General features: G+C 44.3%; 1 protein-coding gene across 1 annotated transcript in view; it reads left to right on the forward strand.

The window, feature by feature from the left end:
* The window catches only part of INSYN1 (inhibitory synaptic factor 1), a 44,484-nt gene that overhangs the window by 14,211 nt on the left and 5,609 nt on the right, over positions 1-24,664 (forward strand). The window contains exon 3 of the mRNA XM_068272584.1: positions 16,370-16,856. Coding sequence (XP_068128685.1) covers positions 16,701-16,856 — 156 coding nt within the window. The 5' untranslated portion in view covers positions 16,370-16,700. The remainder of the gene's footprint in view (positions 1-16,369; positions 16,857-24,664) is intronic.

The raw sequence follows: 24,664 nt of genomic DNA on the forward strand, positions 1-24,664 counted from the left end.
TTCCTGCCGGGCAGGAAGAAGTAAGGCATGCTGGACCTGGAGACCAGAGCGGAGAAGACAGCGGAGACCTGGGGACTGGAGTCGCGCCGGCGGAGCAGGTAATGTATGCGGGCATGCGGGCGGGGGGAGCGGCGGCAGCACCACCACCACCACAACAGATTGTGAACGGTTTCAGGCTGAAATCGGTTCACAATCTGTTTGCAGTAAAGGTAGCCATACGATCCCTCTCTGATCAGATTCGATCAGAGAGGGATCTATCTGTTGGTCGAATCTGATGGCAAATCGACCAGTGTATGGCTACCTTAATGCTGGGAATACACCATACAATTTTCTGTTAGATTCTTCTGTTAGAATGCATAATTAGATTATTTTCTGTAGAGAATGGTCATTATCTCTGGTGCATTGTCTTCTGTTTATCTCCTGCTGAGTAGAACAATGCCTAATTGCTCGGCAGATAGATGGTAAGATAGATACATTTCCAACATGTTGAACTTTATCTATCTGGCAGGTAAATCTAACAGAAAATTGTATGGTGTATTCCCAGCATTAAGGTGGCCATACACTCGTTAGATTAGCAGCAGATAGATCATCAGATAGATTTCTGATCTATCTGATGTGTTTTGGAGCATTTTTTACTAGGAACAGATTTCCAATAGATTTCAGTTTGAAATCTATTGAAAATGATCTGATGGCATTTTTTTGCCATCAGATTTCCATTAGGTCCAATGCAAAATGATAAGCAATCTCAACAGATTGACCTAGATTTTCCAGCCTGCCAGATCGATTGAAATCGATCGAAATCAGCTGCAAATCGATTGATTGGTCAATTGATTTGCAATCGATCAGCCAAAAATTGGCCGAGTGTATGGGCCCCTTTAGTCTGGGCTGTTTAAAAAGAAGCCCACCAATGCATCACTTATGCGAGAATCAGATATGTACAGTGACTATTTAGGCCTGTTGGTTAGGACTTTTTTTTTGATGATTTCCAGTTCTTCAGCAGGATTATACAAATTACTGCAGGCAGCGTCTAAAGGCCTGATTAAATTACAGGTGTGAATTGCAAGTTTTCTTTCACCCTGCAGCGCACACAGTTTGCAAAGTGATTTGATTGTCAGTTTAGTGCTTGCAGTACCTGTGGGAGTTGCAAATCAACTGGTACTTTTAACTGGAATCTGGAACCTTAGAAAAGTGTTTTAAGCACATCACTTGTCGCCTAGTGCCCCACTAACTCCATACTAATTTATGTTTAGCATCTTTAATATGTTTTAAACATTTTTATTAGTTATATAAAAATGTGCATGTCCTCTTGCAGAACTTTCCATATAATAGATCATGTGGGGCTGGTATTGTTTAGGCAGTGGATCCCCTACATTGTTTGATTGTTCTGGCAATTTTGTTCTGCATGGTTGACAAGGGATTAAATAGGGTTTTTTTAAGTTTTATTTTTTTAATGCCAACAAAATAAAAAGTATAACTAAAAATAAATCATTGAGAAAAAAAATTAACCACAAAAGCACCATCTTGAGCTGGTTAATGCCTTATCACCTGGAGAAGAATAGGAGATAAGCGTAGTGCTAATCTGCCCGGGGCAAGTGCGGCCAAGTGAGGCAATTATAGCCCTGCACTGGTTTCTTAATTGAATCATGCAAGTACATATTCATGTATTAGACAATTGCAAGCTCTTAACAGTAGTGATTGTTGTAATTAAATGTAGGAAGGGACTGTAATGTGTAGAGCATGATGTTTATTTACTACAGTTAACCTCGTACACACTTGTAATCCAAAGGCAATCCAAAGCAATTGTCTCTGATCATTTCAAGCAGCATTTTTTTAATCAAAATAGCCCATTTTTTTCTAATATACGTAGAGGGGAGGGTGGAGGATGAGCAGGACCTAGCGCCTACATAACACATGTATTCCACCCGCTTACATCCACTTGCTGTTTAGTAGCCACTGTTAAAAAAATATTTATTTCATTTAGTGGTCTTGTAGCTTTAATCACACACCATTGGCATACACAGGGAATTTGATTTGCTTACCGTCACACTTTCAAGGTACATTCAAGGTTCCAATGTACCATTCTAGCAACACCCCTTAGGTATGCTTTTTGGGGGTGTTGTGTCACTTTTGGGAGTCCCAGAAAAATCCCTAGCAATTCAATACACACAGCAAGAAAGGAGCCCACTCAATTCCTATAAAGCCATTTTCTCATCTAACAACTGATTATCACTTTCAGGGCCCGTTTCCACTTGTGCGGTGGGAATCACCGCGGTAAAATTTGCATACAATTTCGCATGGATGACGATGTATGCGAATTTACCCATGGCAGTGCCTGTGTACTTTTCCATTGATTCCATGTGAAATCGTATGAAAATTCGCATACCAATACTGCATGCAAATTCCCTATTAAATACATTGTATGTGATTCGCATAGCGGTATACGGTATGCGAATTCTGATGGCTCTGCTGTGCAGATTTTTTCTGCACAGAAAAATGCAAAGGAATCCTGACAAGTGGAAACAGTCCCATCCACTTGTAATGGCTATGCGATTTCGCATGCGGCAAACGGGCCCTCACTATTTATCTAGTCAATACTTTCTAGGTCTCTAGAGTCCAAAGCATAAAAAATAAATGAATATATATATAATATATATATATATATATATATATATATATATTACAGTTATCCAGGTAGACTTTTGAAGCGCACCAAAGACTTAATGGATAAGAACATAATTCATAAGTATAGTTCTTAACATTTAAATTAATAATTTCGGAACTCCAGGTTCTACTGGGTTAGCATTATGCAAATTCTTAATGCACATTGTAATCAGGTTTGCTATTTTGACTATTATTATTATTTATTTATTTATAAAGCGCCAACATATTCCGTGGCGCTGTATTTATGACTACACACATTCCTAACACATAAGTAGAAGTGCACCTTTAATCCACGTATACTGGGCCACATAAGATATGTAACGTTTAGGGCTCATTCACACTATGTGCTGTGCTGTCAGTTTTGACGCAACGCACATAGTATACGATCTACATGGCAACATAAAAGTCCATAGACTTTCATGCTACCATTTACATTACAGGTGTGCGTTCCCATGCGTTACAATGTAACGTTTCTGGGAACATCTAATCCCACAACGCACACATTTCCTGATGGGTTGGCTGCCGGCGTCTGCGCTCCTAGCGCACCACAACATGTACTCTGTGCGATGGCCGCACGATGGCAATGCACGCACGAAATTGCGTTTGTGTATGCGCACTGTGTGAATGAGTCCTTAGTTTACTTTATTGTCTTCCACGCATTTTCAGTAGGATTGAGGTGAGGGGTTTGACTCAGCCAAGACATTAACTTTCTTCTGCTTTAACTATTCTTTGGTAGATCAGATTGGATGTTTGGAATCGCTGTTTTTCTGCATGACCCAGTTTCTCTTGAGCTTTAGTTTATGTACAGGAGGTACTTTGTCATTTTCCTGCAGAGTTTGTTGGTACAATTAAAGGTGACCATCAATAATACAATATTGACTGTACAATCTATATAGTACAATATATACCAAATTTATATAGTACTGTAGAAGGGTAAAAGTGTAAACTGAGTGAATACACTTTCAGTGGATACTTTAGGAAGTCCCTTATTTTACACAGAAGTGGTACAATTGTACATTCAAGACTGTGTCATTGACAGGCACCTTAAGAAAGGGCCTAAGCCATGAAATTGCAATCACCATGTAGGAGGGTCTTGCCTGGACAGACATTTGTGGCAGTAACCTGTATGCTATCATCTACCTGGACTGAATTATGTCAGCATTTTTTGTTGCATTAAAATTTAATAGCAAGAAAGTCTGAAGACTCCTCCTGCTATGTCCATTATTGTTCTTCTGTGTTCTACAGATGGTGGACAGTTGCCAATGAAAAGAAGATTTTTATCTCTTAACCATTTCCCAACCACCTAACACAGGATTGCGGCAGGACAGCGGCTCTCTTGTTTCTCCATGACGCATATGTGCGTCATCTTGCGAGGAATGAGAATTGACTGGAGCTCGTGCTCACACGAGCTCCCCTCACTGTACACAGCGGGCCCCAGCGATCAACCTGCCAGCATTTCATCATGCTGTAATTCGGTAATTTTTTACAATTACCAAATTGTAAAAAATGGTCTGGTCACTAGCCTTGTAGCGCTGGGCCCTTGGGTCAAAGCCCAACCAGATCAAGATCTGCAGGGAGTTTGTATGTACTGCTTGTGTCTGCGTGGCTTTCCTATGGGCACTCCAGTTTCATCCCACATCCCAAAAACATACAAATAAGTTAATTAGCTTCCCCCTGAAATTGGCCCTAGACTACCATACATACACTACATGATACATGCATAGACATAAGACTATGTGTAATGCCTGAACACTAGATACTTTGATTATAGAGATATCGGGAAGTTGGGGATAGCCAAAGGTCATACACGTATCAGAAACTGAGGTACCGAGGGTAAGGCAGAGACAGAGTCGTTTAACTAGTATCAGATGACTGCAGCACAAGAAGGATGAGACAAAATCAAGGTGAGGGGCAAGCCAGGTCATACACAGAATATACAGCAGAAGAATAAGGCAGATAATCAGAGAATTACAATATACAAAATACAATACTGATCTAACTAGAGTACATATATATCGGCAGTGTCTGCATATATATATAGCTCTGAAGGCTAGCTGACTAGGCACAGTAATAAGGCAAGGTCCAGCGCTCAGCGAACTGATAGCTATAACGGACACAGGACAAATGACAAGTCAGGAGTACCGAGGTAAAGTACAGAACCAAACCTTCGGAACTTCCAGCTAATCAGCAGCGCTCCTGCGGGAGCCATGGTCAGCTGACCACTACGTCAGCTGACACACCTCACACCCGCCTCCTTAGCATATAAAGGCTATTCTGAACCGTGCGCGCCCGCCTAGAGACACGTCCGGAACCGCCGCGCTGACTCACATACACTGGGGAGCCAGGGATGCCGCCAGATGGAGATGAAGTAAGCGGCTTCTGCTGCTGCACGGAAACACCGGAGGAGCCGCCGGCAGCAGCGTCAGGTTTGTAACACTATGGTAGGGATTCGATTGTGCGCTCCTCTGAGGGACAGTTAAGTGACAAGACAATCTGTGCTGCGTAAAATCTTGGCGCTATATAAATACTAAATAATAATAATAATAAACTTCTGGGGCTCAAGTGGTTAAACATTAGCCTTCTTCAGTTTTCAAAGTTTTTATTTTTCATTTGTTTTTCTCATCGGTAAGGCAACAGAAACAGGTTTCCATGCAGAGGCAACATAAGTGTTTATATACATATTTCCGTTAAAAAAAAAAAAATAATGTGTTGTATTTACACCACATTAGACATTCAATTGTATCAGTACTTCCTAAGCTATGTGAAAAGAGGTACCATTTGCTCTCCTGATATTTACATCACTGATGTAACATTAAAAGTGCAACTTTTGGGCATAAAATCAAAAAACAATTATTTCTTTTTATCTGGTAATAAGGATGCTAACCAGGTAATCCAAAAGTTAAAATAACTATTACTTTTCTTGTTGATAAATGATCATTCCCCAGTTTACCTGACTCTTATTTGGTACACACAAAATTTGGTACACAAAAAGGAATTTGCAGGGCATGCTAGGCTGTTTTTTTTTTTTTGCTTCTTTATTTCCCCTCAGACTTAACTAATGCAGTCTGATTGGCTGATGCCTCTTTCCCTCCTGTCTTCCCCTCCCACACCTCTGTTCCTCTCTGACTGGCCATGCAGAAACAATGCACTTTCTATAGTGAAGGGTGGGCTATGCATACACAATCAGGCAGAGGAGAGTAAGGGAGGAAATGGCATCAGGATTGGCTTCAAGATAGCCACAGTTAAAATGAGAAATGCTAAGAAGGATTTCTCTATTTTTTTTTACTGCATAAAAATCACTAAAATCAAAATGTGGACAGTGCAATACATATGTTATGTAAGTAGAACAAGTATTTATCTACTTATATATGTGTTGTTTTTTTCTGAGATAGTATTGCTGACAGCTCCTCTTTAAAAGGCACTTAAAGTGAAATGGATATGGAGGATGCCATATTTATTTCCTACTAATCAATACCAGTTGCCTGATATGCATGTTTGTTCAGGGAATATGGCTAAAGGTGGCCACACACCATACAATTTTTTTATTTTGATTAAATTTGACCATTTCAATCCAATTTTTCAGGTCGGTTGGAATTTTTTAAGAAATTGTTTGATTTAACAAACACTCATGTGCGCGATTGCCGCAATTTCGAGTAAACCTTTTGATTTTTTGGTACGATTGGTTTTAAGAAATTGGGGTAAAATTGAATGGAAAAAATTGTAATGTGTGTGGCCACCTTCAGAGTATTAGAGTCAGAAGATCAGCAGGACTGCTAGACAATTTGCATTTTTTAGGAATGAATTGAGCCACAGGGGGACAGAAGACAGAAGGGTGGAGGCACAAGGGGTGGAAGAGGCACAGAGGGGGACAAGGGGAGTGCACAATGCACATAGGGGTATAGGGGGATGGAATGTATGAGGCACGGGAGGATAGGAGGGGGTACAGGAGGCATAAAGGAGGTACAGGAGGGGTCACAAGGGGACAGTAGGGGGACACCAAAGGCATGGGGGACAGGTGGGACAGAAATGGACACAGTGGAGGCATAGGGGGACAGAGGTGGTACAGAGGGGGAAACTGGAGGCACAGGGAAGACGGCCTGTACCAATAAACAATTATCAGGTATAATAAATTAGACTAATTTATGTAATTGGGTTATCATTATCTAGTTCGAGGAGTTTTGTTAAGAACAGTTCTTGTTCTAGGTCATATTTACATAGAAATGTTGAGAATTCTAAAGAGTTCACCTACTTTAGTGCACCACAAAATATAGAACTCCACGTTAGTCACTACAAATCTGTATAACATCAATCCTATCCAAAGTAAATAAGGACACTTTCATCACATTGCGCTTAACCTCCTTGAGACCACCTAATGCCAATTGGCGGTCACAAGGTGGCAGCCCCAGGACCGCCCAACGCCAATTGACGTGAACTGCTGGGGGCGTGTTTTGCTGGGGATCGCGCACGCATTGGCGCTGCATCATCAGTCAACCAGCGGCGATCGCCACTAGGAGACTGTTAGATGGGGATTTTGCTATCTATTTACATTGTACAGCGCTGCGCTGTAAGGCAGTGCTCTACAGGGGACAGCCGTGTCACTTGGCTGTCCCCTAGAGAGGCTCAAGAGTGATTGGCTCTCATAGGCTGATGCCTATGACAGCCTATCGCTCTCATTGACTGGCTGGGGGGAAAAATGTAAGTAAAAAAATAGGGAAATTTATAAAAAAAAAAAATATAGAAAAACAAATAAACATCCCAGCAGCGATCAGAGCCCACCAACAGAAAGCTATTTTGGTGGGCAGAAAAGGAGAGGGGTCATTTGTGTACTGCAGAGAATTAAATTGAGAAAAATAGCCTGGTCACTAGGGGGGTGTAAGCCTGTGGTTCTGAAGTGGTTAAACTTCAGGACTAGTAATTGTACAATTCTGTCTGTAGTGATATCCGTGCCATACACACAAAAGGTGTCCTGGGAGTGGCCTCCATATTTTTATGTGTTTATAGATTATGTAAGCTTGGTTGTTACAGTATTAATTAGCTAATAAACAACTACGTATTCTTTACTAAAGATGACACCGGCCGTCTTGTAGCCTTGGTCTTGTATTTGGCTAAAAACTTAATTCTTATAAGACTTTACGCTCTCCACTAGGTAAATTCTCTTTTCCAATGACTCCACAAGCATGTTCACCTAAATTCTGTTGTTATGACACCCCAAAATGTTTGAACGCAATCATTAAAAATAGGAGTGAATTTTTATTTCCTTTAAAATCCAGACACGGGAGAAACTTTGTCCTGTGATAGAGTTCAGTGTTTTGTCATCACACACAATGAAGTGAAGGTTTACAGACCTCAAGTAGATGTCAGCCTCTCTATCCTGTGGTCACCTCGCTCCTTATTCATATTGACTTAAATAATAACTGTAGAAACTGTTTCAGAAAAAGGCATAAAACTTCATAACTTTCAAAATAAGAAAAAGATAGCCCTCTTTGTAATAAAGAGATATGGGCATCTGAAAGCTCAAGATCAGTAGGACTCATGGGCCTTTATTCAATTAACGTTTTCTCCTAAGGTTCTCCTAGATGATATTTTAACACCTTGTCAATAAAATTCCTTTTAAACCACCTGCAAGCAAGAAAATGCTCAGAATAATTATGACAGTACTTTTCCACCTAGTTTCTGGTACTTTTTCAATTACAGTGCTGGTAAGTTATTTTAAACAGGACATAAAATATTATCTCCTAGGAGAAAACTAGGGAAAATCGAATTGCATAAGGTCCAGGATGCTTAACCACTTGAGGACCGTGGGCTTTACCCCCCTTAAGGACCGGCCACTTTTTTTCCATTCAGACCACTGCAGCTTTCATGGTTTATTGCTCGCTCATACAACATACCACCTAAATGAATTTTGGCTCCTTTTCTTGTCACTAATAAAGCTTTCTTTTGGTGCTATTTGATTGCTCCTGCGATTTTTACTTTTTATTATATTCATCAAAAAAGACATGAATTTTGGCAAAAAAATGATTTTTTTAACTTTCTGTGCTGACATTTTTCAAATAAAGTAAAATTTCTGTATACATGCAGCGCGAAAAATGTGGACAAACATGTTTTTGATTAAAAAAAACCCATTCAGTGTATATTTATTGTTTTGGGTAAAAGTTATAGCGTTTACAAACTATGGTGCAAAAAGTGAATTTTCCCATTTTCAAGCATCTATGACTTTTCTGACCACCTGACATGTTTCATGAGGGGCTAGAATTCCAGGATAGTATAAATACCCCCCAAATGACCCCATTTTGGAAAGAAGACATCCCAAAGTATTCACTGAGAGGCATAGTGAGTTCATAGAAGATATTAATTTTTGTCACAAGTAAGCGGAAAATGACTCTTTGTGACAAAAAAAAAAAAAAGTTTCCATTTCATCAAGACTACTCCTCACGGTTTAGGGCCCCTAAAATGCCAGGACAGTATAGGAACCCCACAAATGACCCCATTTTAGAAAGAAGACACCCCAAGGTATTCCGTTAGTAGTACAGTGAGTTCATAGAAGATTTTATTTTTTGTCACAAGTTAGCGGAAAATGACACTTTGTGAAAAAAAACAATAAAAATCAATTTCCGCTAACTTGTGACAAAAATAAAATCTTCTATGAACTCACCGTACTACTAACAGAATGCCTTGGGGTGTCTTCTTTCTAAAATGGAGTCATTTGTGGGGTTCCTATACTGTCCTGGCATTTTAGGGGCCCTAAACCGTGAGGAGTAGTCTTGAAACAAAATTTCTCAAAATGACCTGTGAAATCCTAAAGGTACTTATTGGACTTTGGGCCCCTTAGCACAGTTAGGGTGCAAAAAAGTGCCACACATGTGGTATCGCCGTACTCAGGAGAAGTAGTACAATGTGTTTTGGGGTGTATTTTTACACATACCCATGCTGGGTGGGAGAAATTTCTATGTAAATGGACAATTGTGTGTAAAAAAATCAAAAGATTGTCATTTACAGAGGTATTTCTCCCACCCAGCATGGGTATGTGTAAAAATACACCCCAAAACACATTATACTACTTCTCCCGAGTACGGCAATACCACATGTGTGGCACTTTTTTGCACCCTAACTGCGCTAAGGGGCCCAAAGTCCAATGAGTACCTTTAGGATTTCACAGGTCATTTTTGTTTTAAGACTACTCCTCACGGTTTAGGGCCCCTAAAATGCCAGGGCAGTATAGGAACCCCACTAATGACCCCATTTTAGAAATAAGACACCCCAAGGTATTCCGTTAGGAGTATGGTGAGTTCATAGAAGTTTTTATTTTTTTTGTCACAAGTTAGCGGAAATTGATTTTAATTGTTTTTTTTCACAAAGTGTCATTTTCCGCTAACTTGTGACAAAAAATAAAATCTTCTATGAACTCACCATACTCCTAACAGAATACCTTTGGGTGTCTTCTTTCTAGAATGGGGTCATTTGTGGGGTTCCTATACTGCCCTGGCATTTTAGGGGCACTAAAATGCCAGGAGTAGTCTTGAAACCAAATGTCGCAAAATGACCTGTGAAATCCTAAAGGTACTCATTGGACTTTGGGCCCCTTAGCGTACTTAGGGTGTAAAAAAGTGCCACACATGTGGTACCGCCGTACTCAATAGAAGTAGTATAATGTGTTTTGGGGTGTATTTTTACACATACCCATGCTAAGTGGGAGAAATATCTCTGTAAATGACAATTGTTTGATTTTTTTTACACACAATTGTCCATTTACATAGAAATTTCTCCCACCCAGCATGGGTATGTGTAAAAATACACCCCAAAACACATTATACTACTTTTCCTGAGTACGGCGGTACCACATGTGCGACACTTTTTTGCAGCCTAGGTGCGCTAAGGGGCCCAACGTCCTATTCACAGGTCATTTTCAGGCATTTGTTTTCTAGACTACTCCTCGCGGTTTAGGGCCCCTAAAATGCCAGGGCAGTATAGGAACCCCACAAGTGACCCCATTTTAGAAAGAAGACACCCCAAGGTATTCCGTTAGGTCTATGGCGAGTTCATAGAAGATTTTATTTTTTGTCACAAGTTAGTGAAAAATGACACTTTGTGAAAAAAAACCAATAAAAATCAATTTCCGCTAACTTTTGACAAAAAATAAAATCTTCTATGAACTCGTCATACACCTAACAGAATACCTTGGGGTGTCTTTTTTTTCTAAAATGGGGTCACTTGTGGGGTTCCTATACTGCCCTGGCATTTTACGGGCCCAAAACCGTGAGTAGTCTGGAAACCAAATGTCTCAAAATGACTGTTCAGGGGTATAAGCATCTGCAAATTTTGATGACAGGTGGTCTATGAGGGGGCGAATTTTGTGGAACCGGTCATAAGCAGGGTGGCCTTTTAGATGACAGGTTGTATTGGGCCTGATCTGATGGATAGGAGTGCTAGGGGGGTGACAGGAGGTGATTGATTGGTGTCTCAGGGGGTGGTTAGAGGGGAAAATAGATGCAATCAATGCACTGGGGAGGTGATTGGAAGGGGGTCTGAGGGGGATCTGAGGGTTTGGTCGAGTGATCAGGAGCCCACACGGGGCAAATTAGGGCCTGATCTGATGGGTAGGTGTGCTAAAGGGTGACAGGAGGTGATTGATGGGTGTCTCAAGGTGTGATTAGAGGGGGGAATAGATGCAAGCAATGCACTGGCGAGGTGATCAGGGCTGGGGTCTGAGGGCATTCTGAGGGTGTGGGCAGGTGATTGAGTGCCCTAGGGGCAGATAGGAGTCTAATCTGATAGGTAGCAGTGACGGGGTGATTGATGGGTAATTAGTGGGTGTTTAGGGTAGAGAACAGATGTAAACACTGCACTTGGGAGGTGATCGGACGTCGGATCTGCGGGCGATCTATTGGTGTGGGTGGGTGATCAGATTGCCCGCAAGGGGCAGGTTAGGGGCTGATTGATGGGTGGCAGATACAGCGGGTGATTGATGGGTGGCAGTGACAGGGGGTCATTGATGGGTGGCAGTGACAGGGGGTGATTGATGGGTGATTGATAGGTGATTGACAGGTGATTGACAGGTAATCAGTGAGTTATTACAGGGGAGAACAGATGTAAATATTGCACTGGCGAATTGATAAGGGGGGGTCTGAGGGCAATCTGAGCGTGTAGGTGGGTGATTGGGTGCCCGCAAGGGGCAGATTAGGGTCTGATCTGATGGGTAACAGTGACAGGTGGTGATAGGGGGTGATTGATGGGTGATTGATGGGTAATTAGTGGGTGTTTAGAGGAGAGAATAGATGTAAACACTGCGCTTGGGTGGTGATCTGATGTCGGATCTGCGGGCGATCTATTGGTGTGGGTGGGTGATCAGTTTGCCCGCAAGGGGCAGGTTAGGGGCTGATTGATGGGTGGCAGTGACAGGGGGTGATTGATGGGTGGCAGTGACAGGTGGTGATTGATGGGTGGCAGTGACAGGGGGTGATTGATGGGTGATTGATAGGTGATTGACAGGTAATCAGTGGGTTATTACAGGGGAGAACAGATGTAAATATTGCACTGGCGAATTGATAAGGGGGGGGTCTGAGGGCAATCTGAGCGTGTAGGCGGGTGATTGGGTGCCCGCAAGGGGCAGATTAGGGTCTGATCTGATGGGTAACAGTGACAGGTGGTGATAGGGGGTGATTGATGGGTGATTGATGGGTAATTAGTGGGTGTTTAGAGGAGAGAATAGATGTAAACACTGCGCTTGGGTGGTGATCTGATGTCGGATCTGCGGGCGATCTATTGGTGTCGGTGGGTGATTAGTTTGCCCGCAAGGGGCAGGTTAGGGGCTGATTGATGGGTGGCAGTGACAGGGGGTGATTGATGGGTGGCAGTGACAGGGGGTGATTGATGGGTGATTGATAGGTGATTGACAGGTGATTGACAGGTAATCAGTGGGTTATTACAGGGGAGAACAGATGTAAATATTGCACTGGCGAAGTGATAAGGGGGGGTCTGAGGGCAATCTGAGCATGTAGGCGGGCGATTGGGTGCCCGCAAGGGGCAGATTAGGGTCTGATCTGATGGGTAACAGTGACAGGTGGTGATAGGGGGTGATTGATGGGTGATTGATGGGTAATTAGTGGGTGTTTAGAGGAGAGAATAGATGTAAACACTGCGCTTGGGTGGTGATCTGATGTCGGATCTGCGGGCGATCTATTGGTGTAGGTGGGTGATCAGTTTGCCCGCAAGGGGCAGGTTAGGGGCTGATTGATGGGTGGCAGTGACAGGGGGTGATTGATGGGTGGCAGTGACAGGGGGTGATTGATGGGTGATTGACAGGTGATTGACAGGTGATCAGTGGGTTATTACAGGGAAGGAGAGATGTAAATATTGCCCTGGCGAATTGATAAGGGGGGGTCTGAGGGCAATCTGAGCGTGTAGGCGGGTGATTGGGTGCCCGCAAGGGGCAGATTAGGGTCTGATCTGATGGGTAACAGTGACAGGTGGTGATAGGGGGTGATTGATGGGTGATTGATGGGTAATTAGTGGGTGTTTAGAGGAGAGAATAGATGTAAAAACTGCGCTTGGGAGGTGATCTGATGTCGGATCTGCGGGCGATCTATTGGTGTGGGTGGGTGATCAGATTGCCCGCAAAGGGCAGGTTAGGGGCTGATAAATGGGTGGCAGTGACAGGGGGTGATTGATGGGTGATTGACAGGTGATTGACAGGTGATCAGGGGGGATAGATGCCTACAGTACATGGGGAGGGGGGTCGGAGGGGGTCTGGGGAGAATCTGAGGGGTGGGGGGTGATCAGGAGGGAGCAGGGGGCAGGGGGGGATAAAAAAAAATAGTGTTGACAGACAGTGACAGGGAGTGATTGATGGGTGATTAGGGGGGTGATTGGGTGCAAACATGGGTCTGGGGGGTGGGCAGGGGGGGGGGTCTGATGGGTGCTGTGGGCGATCTGGGGCAGGGGGGGGGGGAAATCAGTGTGCTTGGTGCAGACTAGGGTGGCTGCAGCCTGCCCTGGTGATCCCTCGGACACTGGAACCACCAGGGCAGGAGGCAGCCTGTATAATACACTTTGTAAACATTACAAAGTGTATTATACACTTTGTATGCGGCGATCGTCGGGTTAACATCCTGCCGGCGCTTCCGTATGGCCGGCGGGATGTTGCGGCGGGTGAGCGGCGACAGGCGGAGGCGGAGGATCGCGTCACGGATGACGCGATCGCCTCGCCCATGCCCCTACAAGGACCGCCGCCATTTGTCTATACGGCGGTCCTTGCGGGGTCCACTTCCCGGTCGTCAATTGTCAATACGGCGGTCGGGAAGTGGTTAATTCGTTTGCTGGTGACCTACTGTATATCATATTTGAATACAATTGTAAGACCTTCTTTAATACATTGCAGATATGTTTTATACCTGGTTATGTTTCATAAGGTAAAGGTTAGGCATCCATGAGCAAAGTTAGGTTAAGGAGTAAGGTATAAACTGTTCAGTTGTTGGATAACAGGCTGTTTGTACTGCTGCATTCTGGCTCGTACTTTATCCCTAATCAATATCAACTTGGAAAGTCTTTTAATTGTGAATATTTCTGTTAGCCAAACACCTGTTTCTGTGAAAATACTATGGTCCCTACCATGTTGGCTGAACATTTCTTCATTTATAAAATGCACCAGTAGATAACAATCCTATAATAGAAAAAGAGTAAGGTGGAGGGGGATAGTTTGTTCAGTTTTGGTTGGAAGTTAGGGCTTATTTAGGGGTTATTGGTTAGGATTACTTACAAGGGGAGTTAGGCATCAAAAAAGGGAAATGTGTTAGGGTTCAGTATTATTTTAAGGAAGAAGATAAGAACGAAGATAAGCTTCGAGGAGGGAAAAAAAGATAGTTTCATGTATGTTAGAGGCAAAGGTTAAGCAATGAGAATAATAAGTATCTGAAACAGCCAATGAAAACACTGTTGTATAGCTAAGAGCTGCATCCCAAATAGGTCAACTACCTGACATGTATCACCCATGTGCAAACCACTGACAAATAAACTACTGTAAATATTAAATAAATAAATGTCTCTTTCATCAACTTTTGTATGCTTTTGTTCAACTTGGGTAGGGTCAACTTGGGTAGATAATCACCATGGTAGATTTCCTACCTTACATCTACCCTCTGGATGCACCTTTCTATTTAGCATGGTAGTAGCAGTAGAGTATTGCACCTGTTAGCCATAAGTAAAAGCAAAAAGTTTTGAATCAGGATGATACCATTTATTGGCTAACTTAAAAGAATGAGAGTAAGCATTCGGCTGGGCAGCCTTTGGCAGACTTCAAACAGGATTGAAATCTGAAGAAGGCTGCCCAGCAGAAAACTAATGGCCCATAATACTCACGGGCTACTTTTGTCCCTCGTCGCTAGCACACGGGAGCGTGTGCTCGACACTTCGTCGCCGGGTCCCTCTGCATACACACGGCAGAAGAGGGATTAGAGACGCGACGGAAGCTGTCGCCGACGTCCCTCCCCCCCGCCGGAAGCTCTGTGCATTCCCTATTAGTTGCTAGTCCGTGTGTGTATGCGGACTAGCGACAGTTGCGGCGAAGTTGCGGCGGCAACTGTCGCCAGGCAATTGACCGCACCAATCGCCCGGCGACAGCTTCGAGTAGCGACATTTTGGGGCGCGCGCCATACTCACAGGCTACCTGTCGCCGCAACACGCGCGTGCCACGTGGTTGCGGCGACAATTGTAGCCCGTGAGTATGGACCATAACTCTCATTCTTTTAGGTTAGTCAATAAATGGTATCATCCTGAGTCAAAACTTCTGGCTACTTAGCATTGCATATGAAGAGGGTCAGTATTAAGAAGACTCAAAAATGAAAAAACCTCAGGAAGTCTTATATTGTGTACAGAAAAACCATAGGAGTGTGTAAAATCTAAGCAGATTTTGTTTTTTGCCATTCAGACCTTCATTATTGTTGTACACTATTGACTGCACTAATGATGATCCCATCGTCTCCTCTCCTTGTTTCTTCCATTTAAGACATAGGCTATCATTCATAAAAGTGTCGTCAGTAAGGAGAATCAGTGCAGGAAAACACCGCTGCCGGTATTTTAGACTTCTGGGTGGGCATTCATAAAAAAGTGTTCACGTGCGATAGTAGTGCGGAGATTTCCCGAACTAGGCTGGCGGTAGGCAGGCGGTAGGCTTGCGGAGACACAAGAAGCTGCCGAGTTGATACATTTCCCCGTGTTCCGCTCTACTGCAGCTGCCTGGGAGGTCTGTGTCTCCATTCACTTTACATTGTTATCGCCACATAAAAGGGAGCAGTATTTCCCGTCCTCATACCACTTGAGGTCATCTTTATGAATTACAATTTTGTTACATTTTTTACGAAAATCACTGCACAAGGCGGTGATTTATCACTCTGCTCGGTAGTGTCAGTTTTTCATGCGGAAAGAGGCTTTATGAATGCCGAAATTGCTGAGTGTTTGGTAAAGTCAGCTGTTTTAAGCATTTCCGCATGCGGAAATGCTTTATGAATGATAGCCAATGTCTTCTAAAATTAGATTATATAGCAATTAGTGCACAGTGAGATTGCTTAATATAGCGGCTAATAATGTATTTTGCTATAATTTTAGATGTGTAATGGTTCACCTCAGCTGTTTCTTATTTTTTATGCAATCATTTTTCATAACTATGCATAATATTTATATTTGTTTTTTTTTTTTTTTTTTTTTTTTCTTTTTGCAGGTGCAAGTGCTTCATTTTGGATCTCCATGATTTGATATCCTGTTTCAAAAACTTGTCTTATACATGTAAACTCTTCTTTCAAACATTGCTCTTCATGTCTCTGCCTTTTATAGAATACCAGGCACTATTTCCCAAGAGTTCCTTCAGCCACACTTGTGTAATTCTGACTTTATATAATTTTTTAGCCCTCCTGAAGAGGGGGCTGGGCAGTACTGTGAGAGACGGAGTGTAGGGAGGGGGTGCAGGGCCAAAGGGGGTTTAGACGTTAAGATGCAGAGCTCCCCCCAGAGGAGAGAAGCTGTAGAGGAGGCTGGAGGCCTCTCTCTGAATCATGTGCTCTCGGGGGGTGGGGAAGACCACGGAGCAAGGGGGACGGAGTGGCAGAGCTGGGGAGAGGGAAAGAATCCGAGGGAGAGTCCGGGCCGTCATTGGACAGCTAGAGGGAATTTTGCGAGATCTGAAGCAAGTGGCCAAAGAGCTAAGAGAGGTGAGTTAACATTAACTAAATCTTCATAAATATATTTACACTATATTTTCTCATCATCTTCAACTTCATGAGGCTGTAGCAAAAATAAAAAGTATTATGTACTTTTATCCCCATAGCCTGCTATTCATTATACTGTAAATCTGTTCTTTTAGAGTTGCTCATTATAGGAACTCCTGAGACTGAAATTGCCAAAATCAAGAATGTCGATTTCAAGTTAAAAGACAAGTTATGCTCTGTCTGAAAAAAAAACTCTCTGCCTTTCAAAGAAACGAATTGCTACCGCAAGGTTTTATAACTCATTAAAATGCCAGATTTGTTCCAGACTTATAACATTTATAAAAATACATCTGAATGTTTGTGTTTGGTATCTCAGATAAGTGTGGCTGCATTTATTTTTTTATTGATTGATAATGTCTAAAACCAATAGGAACCTTTTGGGGTGATTAGAGAGCAAGAAATCAATTAGCTGTGGCTCAAATAGAGATTTTCAGAAATGCTGAAAAGGACTGTTGCTTTTTTAAGCACATGCATGGCCTTTAGCTACAGTTATTAGGTTTGAATACAAGTCAAGTTAGCTTTGAAAGAGCCAATTCATAAACAAATATATTTGTAGAGTTTTGCGTTTTAGGAATTGAAATCAGTTTACATCATCTTTGAGACTTTTTGGAACGTTCGTTAACATGTTAATTAAACTAAATACAAGGGACCTTTAACAATAAATTAGTATTCCTACAGATTATTAAATAATTTTTACTACTATTATTAAAGAAATGGAGATTAAAACTTCTAGATGGAGATCAAAGCAAATCTAATATTGGTCCCAGTAGATGCCCCTCTAGGCTTCATTTCTAAGGTATAATACAGGGATTTTCTTCCACAATCAGATGCTTTAACATGAATGCTCAGCTCAGCTGCTATTGAGAGGGAAGAGAGAACCGTGCTCTGGGTTACCAGAGGTCGCCAATAGTTTCTAAAATGACTGATCAGGTCATCCCTGACAACATTGCCCAATGCCTGGTGCATGGAAGCAGCCAGTCCTATCATGTCTATAGACAGCAGAAGTATAACAGCTCCATATAAAAGTTATGCAAGAGCTTCAGTCATGGCAAATAATCCAATGCTATCCCTTCATGCCTAAGGAGAATATGACGTGATAGAAGTATGGAGGAAGGCTGCAATATGTGTTACTTTAGAAAAAAAAAGTTGCTTGTTTGGATTCTGTACTAAAGCTCTGTCTCTAATACTGTAAGCCGCTGTCCCAGACGGTATGCAGATCAGGTGTTCTGAGTTTCATCACTCCACTGGCTGCATGCTTGTTCCACAGGTGTGAACCAGAATCCAGCTAAAACAGCATTTCATCCAAGACAAAAAGCTGATAGACATGGTAGTTACCACTTACCACATTTTTCTCACTGCTGTTTTCCTTTAAAGTGAACTGAGCACCATTTTTAGCACCCAGGGCATCTCAATAGCATGGTAAACATGCATGCCAATAATGTGGCTCATTGTTAAAAAAAACCTTACATTTTACCTCTTCTTTTTACATTTAAAAGTTTAGCAGAGGCCTTTATTATCCTACTTCCTCCTACTTCCAAGGCATACCCGAGCACAGAAATTTCAGGCAGATAAGGACTGCTGTAATTATTTTATTGCACAAATTAGCAGAGAACAAACAAAATATTTAATCAGCAAGGGGGTGGAGATATTGGACACTGTTTCAAATAGTTCCAAGAAGCGACAGATGCTATCTTCATACCTTCCCCTGGATAAATAATGGGTAACCTGAAGGGGAGTGGGAACATGGCAGCTCCTATAGCTATTAGAAACCAGGACAAACTGCAAAAAAAAGAGTGTCGCTTGGTTCCCTTTAAAGATAACCCGAGGTGTGTTTAAAGAATGTTATCTGCATACAGAGGCTGGATCTGCCTATACAGCCCAGCCTCTGTTGCTATCCCAAACCCCACTAAGGTCCCCCTGCACTCTGCAATCCCTCATAAATCACAGCTGTGCTCTGAGGCTGTGTTTACATCTGTAGTGTCAGTCTCAGCTGCTCCCCGCCTCCTGCATAGCTCCGGGTCCCTGCCCCCATCCCTTCCCTCCAATCAGCAGGGAGGGAAGGGATGCAGGTGGGGACTGGAGTTCTGCAGGAGGCGGGAAGAGCAGCAGACTGACACTATAGAGATAAACACAGCCAGCTCTGACAAGCTGTTTGTCAGCAGCGTGGCTGTGATTTATGAGGGATTGCAGAGTGCAGGGGGACCTTAGGGGGGTTTCGGATAGCAACAGAGGCTGGGCTGTATAGGCAGATCCAGCCTCTGTATGCAGATAATATTCTTCAAACCCACCTCGGGTTCTCTTTAAGTGTTCCAGCTAATAGTTCATTTGCCTCAAGGATTTTCCCACCAACATTCACCATTCTGAATGGGCACTGTTACATTTCGCCTCTTTTCTTTTTTTTTAAAGTCCAGATTCACAGCAGGATTTTAGCAATCTTTTCCCAACATTACATTTGCTTTAACCCGCACACATACTTCATGCCTTAAAAAGAAGCACTGCATGATGTGCCCTGCCAGTTAGGTCAGACACACCTGTTTGTTCGAAGCATGCACTTTTCTCTGTTGCGATGGGCTTTTAAACCATGCAGTCTGAATGTCAATCCATTATAATGAGATGAGATAACAGGACCTGTAGCAGGTGGATCATAAGTGAATGTTAAGTGGCCGTTAAATGGACATCCTATAATCTTGTCATACATAATTTACAAAGAGAACTAGAAAGCTCTCTTCTTGGAATTCCACAGGGTGATTTACTAAAACGGGAAGTGCAGTAAAGTGCAGTTAAAGGAATACTATCGATTCACATATTTTTTTTCAATTGACACAGGAATTGTTTGGGAAGTGCTGCTAAGTACTGGTGTATACATTTTAATAGCAACTTCTTTGTTTACTGTTAGCAAAATACATTCAAACTTTACTGACGCCAAAACTGACGGCTGACTGAGCCATGAGGAGAGGGGAAATTCCCCTCACACTTGATCAGTTAACTCTATGTGCAGCTCTGTGTGTGACAGAGAAGAGAGCTCCCAACAGCTGCAGATCCTGTGTCCTGTGTGTCTGACTGAAGTGTGCGAAGAGAGCAGAGGAAATGTAACTAATTGTCACCGCTTTTCATACTGTTTTTGCTTTCAGAGTTTGATATGTTTGAGATTTGCTTTCTGTAGTCTGATATGCAACTCTGGCTGTGCATTGAAGCAGACACCCGTTCTGCAATTGATTTGTCCCAATATAGCTAAATCCTACCCTCAATAAATTACAGCTTTTGCCTCTGATATTTAACATGAAAAGTAGGAAAATGTTTACACAGCTACTTAGACATTATTTGTACACTGTCATTTTAGAACACTTGGGTATCGATAGTATTCCTTTAAGTGAAGCAATGCTTGCTTTAAACATCAAATCCTGTGCAGAATAAAAAAAACACAGATACAGGACTAGAGGTGGTACTGAACACTGCCTGACTTTTTCAGTAACATGCTTAAATGCCTTCATTAAGGCTACATCTAAGAGTAATTATTCTCTATTAGCATTGAGGTACATGTAGGCCTCAGGCATTATTACCACACCTGACAGATACTCAAACCTAATCATTTAACTTTACTGCTCTTGTGCTATAAACAATCACCATTTAGTTCAGTCTGCCTGACTTTCATTTTTCTAGGCCTCTCATTAAAGTAGCCATTTTTAGCTGTAAATTCCTGTGGCCATATGAAAGGGTCTCTGATCCGTACATCCCTCTGTAAGCGATGGTGAGCTCATCACACCGTGTGTCTAATTTAGGCCAGTGACGTTCATCCTTCATCCTGATGGAGCAAAGCTTTCATACAACACTGTGACGACTGAAACAAGCATTCCTGTATACCAGATTCAGCAGCAAGTCCGGCTGATGATGGAATCTTTAATTGCAACCCTCGGGTCTGGCGAATCCTGCGAGCTGCTGGAAGACAAGACCATCTGTGTAGCTAAACAAACAGATCACTGTCAAGCCTTACATTTGCTGAAAAGCATCCTTAAGTCCCCATACTTTTCCAGGTTTACCTCCATGAATACTGCACTCTAATAAGCTTTAGATTTCTACAATGACTGTTATGTCTCAGATCCTTCGTCTTTCTTATTGTAGTTCCGCACATGAAGCAGCAATTGTTTGATTTCATTGACATGATTGGGAGGAGCTGGTCTAAACACTGAGCTTGCACAGATGGCATGTTTCCATGGAAATGATATTTCTGATATTTAAAGATCAGAGATGAAAAAAGCAGCTGTTTACTCTGGGTTATAGTGAAATGGCATTAACCTTTCTCCTGCCAGGGTCTTTGGCTTTTTAATACACCAGTCAGCAAGGAAATACTTGTGTGGCAAAAGGGCTGTTCACACATAAGATGGTGTGGGGCAGTGTACAATGCCCCACTTTGCCTTCTCACCACTACTGCCCGCAGTGTACAATGCCCCACTCTGCCTTCTCACTACTACTGCCCGCAGTGTACAATGCCCCACTTTACCTTCTCACCACTACTGCCCGCAGTGTACAATGCCCCACTTTACCTTCTCACCACTACTGCCTGCAGTGTACAATGCCCCACTTTGCCTTCTCACCACTACTGCCTGCAGTGTACAATGTCCCACTCTGCCTGCTCACCACTACTGCCCGCAGTTTACAATGCCCCACTCTGCCTTCTCACCACTACTGCCCGCAGTGTACAATGCCCCACTTTGCCTTCTCACCACTACTGCCCGCAGTGTACAGTGCCCACTACTGCTCACAGTGTACAATGCCCCACTCTGCCTTCTCACCACTACTGCCTGCAGAGTACAATGCCCCACTCTGCCTTCTCACCACTACTGCCTGCAGTGTACAATGCCCCACTCTGCCTTCTCACCACTACTGCCCGCAGTGTACAATGCCCCACTCTGCCTTCTCACCACTACTGCCCGCAGTGTACAATGCCCCACTCTGCCTTCTCACCACTACTGCTCACAGTGTACAATGCCCCACTTTGCCTTCTCACCACTACTGCCTGCAGTGTACAATGCCCCACTCTGCCTTCTCACCACTACTGCCCGCAGTGTACAATGCCCCACTCTGCCTTCTCACCACTACTGCCTGCAGTGTACAATGCCCCACTCTGCCTTCTCACCACTACTGCCCGCAGTGTACAATGCCCCACTTTGCCTTCTCACCACTACTGCCTGCAGTGTACAATGTCCCACTCTGCCTGCTCACCACTACTGCCTGCAGTGTACAATGCCCCATTCTACCTTCTCACCACTACTGCCCGCAGTGTACAATGCCCCACTTTGCCTTCTCACCACTACTGCCCGCAGTGTACAGTGCCCACTACTGCTCACAGTGTACAATGCCCCACTCTGCCTTCTCACCACTACTGCCTGCAGAGTACAATGCCCCACTCTGCCTTCTCACCACTACTGCCTGCAGTGTACAATGCCCCACTCTGCCTTCTCACCACTACTGCCCGCAGTGTACAATGCCCCACTCTGCCTTCTCACCACTACTGCCCGCAGTGTACAATGCCCCACTCTGCCTTCTCACCACTACTGCTCACAGTGTACAATGCCCCACTCTGCCATCTCACTACTACTGCCCGCAGTGTACAATGCCCCACTCTACTTTCTCACCACTACTGCCCGCAGTGTACAATGCCCCACTTTGCCTTCTCACCACTACTGCCCGCAGTGTACAGTGCCCACTACTGCTCACAGTGTACAATGCCCCACTCTGCCTTCTCACCACTACTGCCTGCAGTGTACAATGCCCCACTCTGCCTTCTCACTACTACTGCCCGCAGTGTACAATGCCCCACTCTACCTTCTCACCACTACTGCCCGCAGTGTACAATGCCCCACTCTGCCTTCTCACCACTACTGCTCACAGTGTACAATGCCCCACTCTGCCTTCTTACTACTACTGCCCGCAGTGTACAATGCCCCACTCTACTTTCTCACCACTACTGCCGGCAGTGTACAATGCCCCACTCTGCCTTCTCACTACTACTGCCCGCAGTGTACAATGCCCCACTCCAGGGCCGTGCCGAGGCAGAGGCGAGAGAGGCTCCAGCCTCGGGGCGCAGAGCAGGAGGGGGCGCACAACTCACTCAGCTATCATTCCCCTATTGTGTTTGGAGCAGAGAGAAATAAGCAAAGGGGATACATGGCAGTGACTGCAAGCCAGATAACTAGAGATAAAGGTGTTGGGGGCCCTGGGGCACCTCTTAGTCTAATAGCTATCAGTGTGTGACGGGTGGGGTGGGAGGTATGGGGGGCGCACTTTGCTGTCTCAGCCTAGGGTGCTGGAGGACCTTGTCCCGGCTGTGCCCCACTCTACCTTCTCACCACTACTGCCCGCAGTGTACAATGCCCCACTCTGCCTTCTCACCACTACTGCCCACAGTGTACAATACCCCACTCTGCCTTCTCACCACTACTGCTCACAGTGTACAATACCCCACTCTGCCTTCTCACCACTACTGCCTGCAGTGTACAATGCCCCACCCTGCCTTCTCACCACTACTGCCTGCAGTGTACAATGTCCCACTCTGCCTGCTCACCACTACTGCCCGCAGTGTACAATTCCGCACTCTGCCTTCTCACCACTACTTCCCACAGTGTACAATTCCCCACTCTGCCTTCTTACCACTACTGCCCGCAGTGTGCAATGCCCCACTCTGCCTTCTCACCACTACTGCCAGCAGTGTGCAATGCCCCACTCTACTTTCTCACCACTACTGCCCACAGTGTACAATGCCCCACTCTGCCTTCTCACCACTACTGCCGGCTGTGTACAATGCCCCACTCCGCCTTCTCACCACTACTGCCGGCAGTGTACAATGCCCCACTCTGCCTTCTCACCACTGCTGCCTACAGTGTACAATTCCCCACTCTGCCTTCTCACCACTACTGCCGACTGTGTACAATGCCCCACTCTTCCTTCTCACCACTACTGCCGGCTGTGTACAATGCCCCACTCTGCCTTCTCACCACTACTGCCGGCTGTGTACAATGCCCCACTCCGCCTTCTCACCACTACTGCCGGCAGTGTACAATGCCCCACTCTGCCTTCTCACCACTGCTGCCTGCAGTGTACAATTCCCCACTCTGCCTTCTCACCACTACTGCCGGCTGTGTACAATGCCCCACTCTGCCTTCTCACCACTACTGCCTGCAGCGTACAATGCCCCACTCTGCCTTCTCACCACTACTGCCTGCTGTGTACAATGCCCCACTCCGCCTTCTCATCACTACTGCCGGCAGTGTACAATGCCCCACTCTGCCTTCTCACCACTGCTGCCTGCAGTGTACAATGCCCCACTCTGCCTTCTCACCACTACTGCCGGCTGTGTACAATGCCCCACTCTGCCTTCTCACCACTACTGCCTGCAGCGTACAATGCCCCACTCTGCCTTCTCACCACTGCTGCCTGAAGTGTACAATGCCCCACTCTGCCTTCTCACCACTACTGCCGGCTGTGTACAATGCCCCACTCTGCCTTCTCACCACTACTGCCGGCTGTGTACAATGCCCCACTTTGCCTTCTCACCATTACTGCTGGCTGTGTACAATGCCCCACTCTGCCTTCTCACCCCTACTGCCTGCAGTGTACAATGCCCCACTCCGCCATCTCACCACTACTTCCAGCTGTGTACAATGCCCCACTCTGCCTTCTCACCACTACTGCCGGCTGTGTACAATGCCCCACTCTGCCTTCTCACCACTACTGCCGGCTGTGTACAATGCCCC

This window comes from Hyperolius riggenbachi, chromosome 3 (assembly GCF_040937935.1).
Source record: "Hyperolius riggenbachi isolate aHypRig1 chromosome 3, aHypRig1.pri, whole genome shotgun sequence".
In the NCBI taxonomy this organism is placed as follows: Eukaryota; Metazoa; Chordata; class Amphibia; order Anura; family Hyperoliidae; genus Hyperolius; species Hyperolius riggenbachi.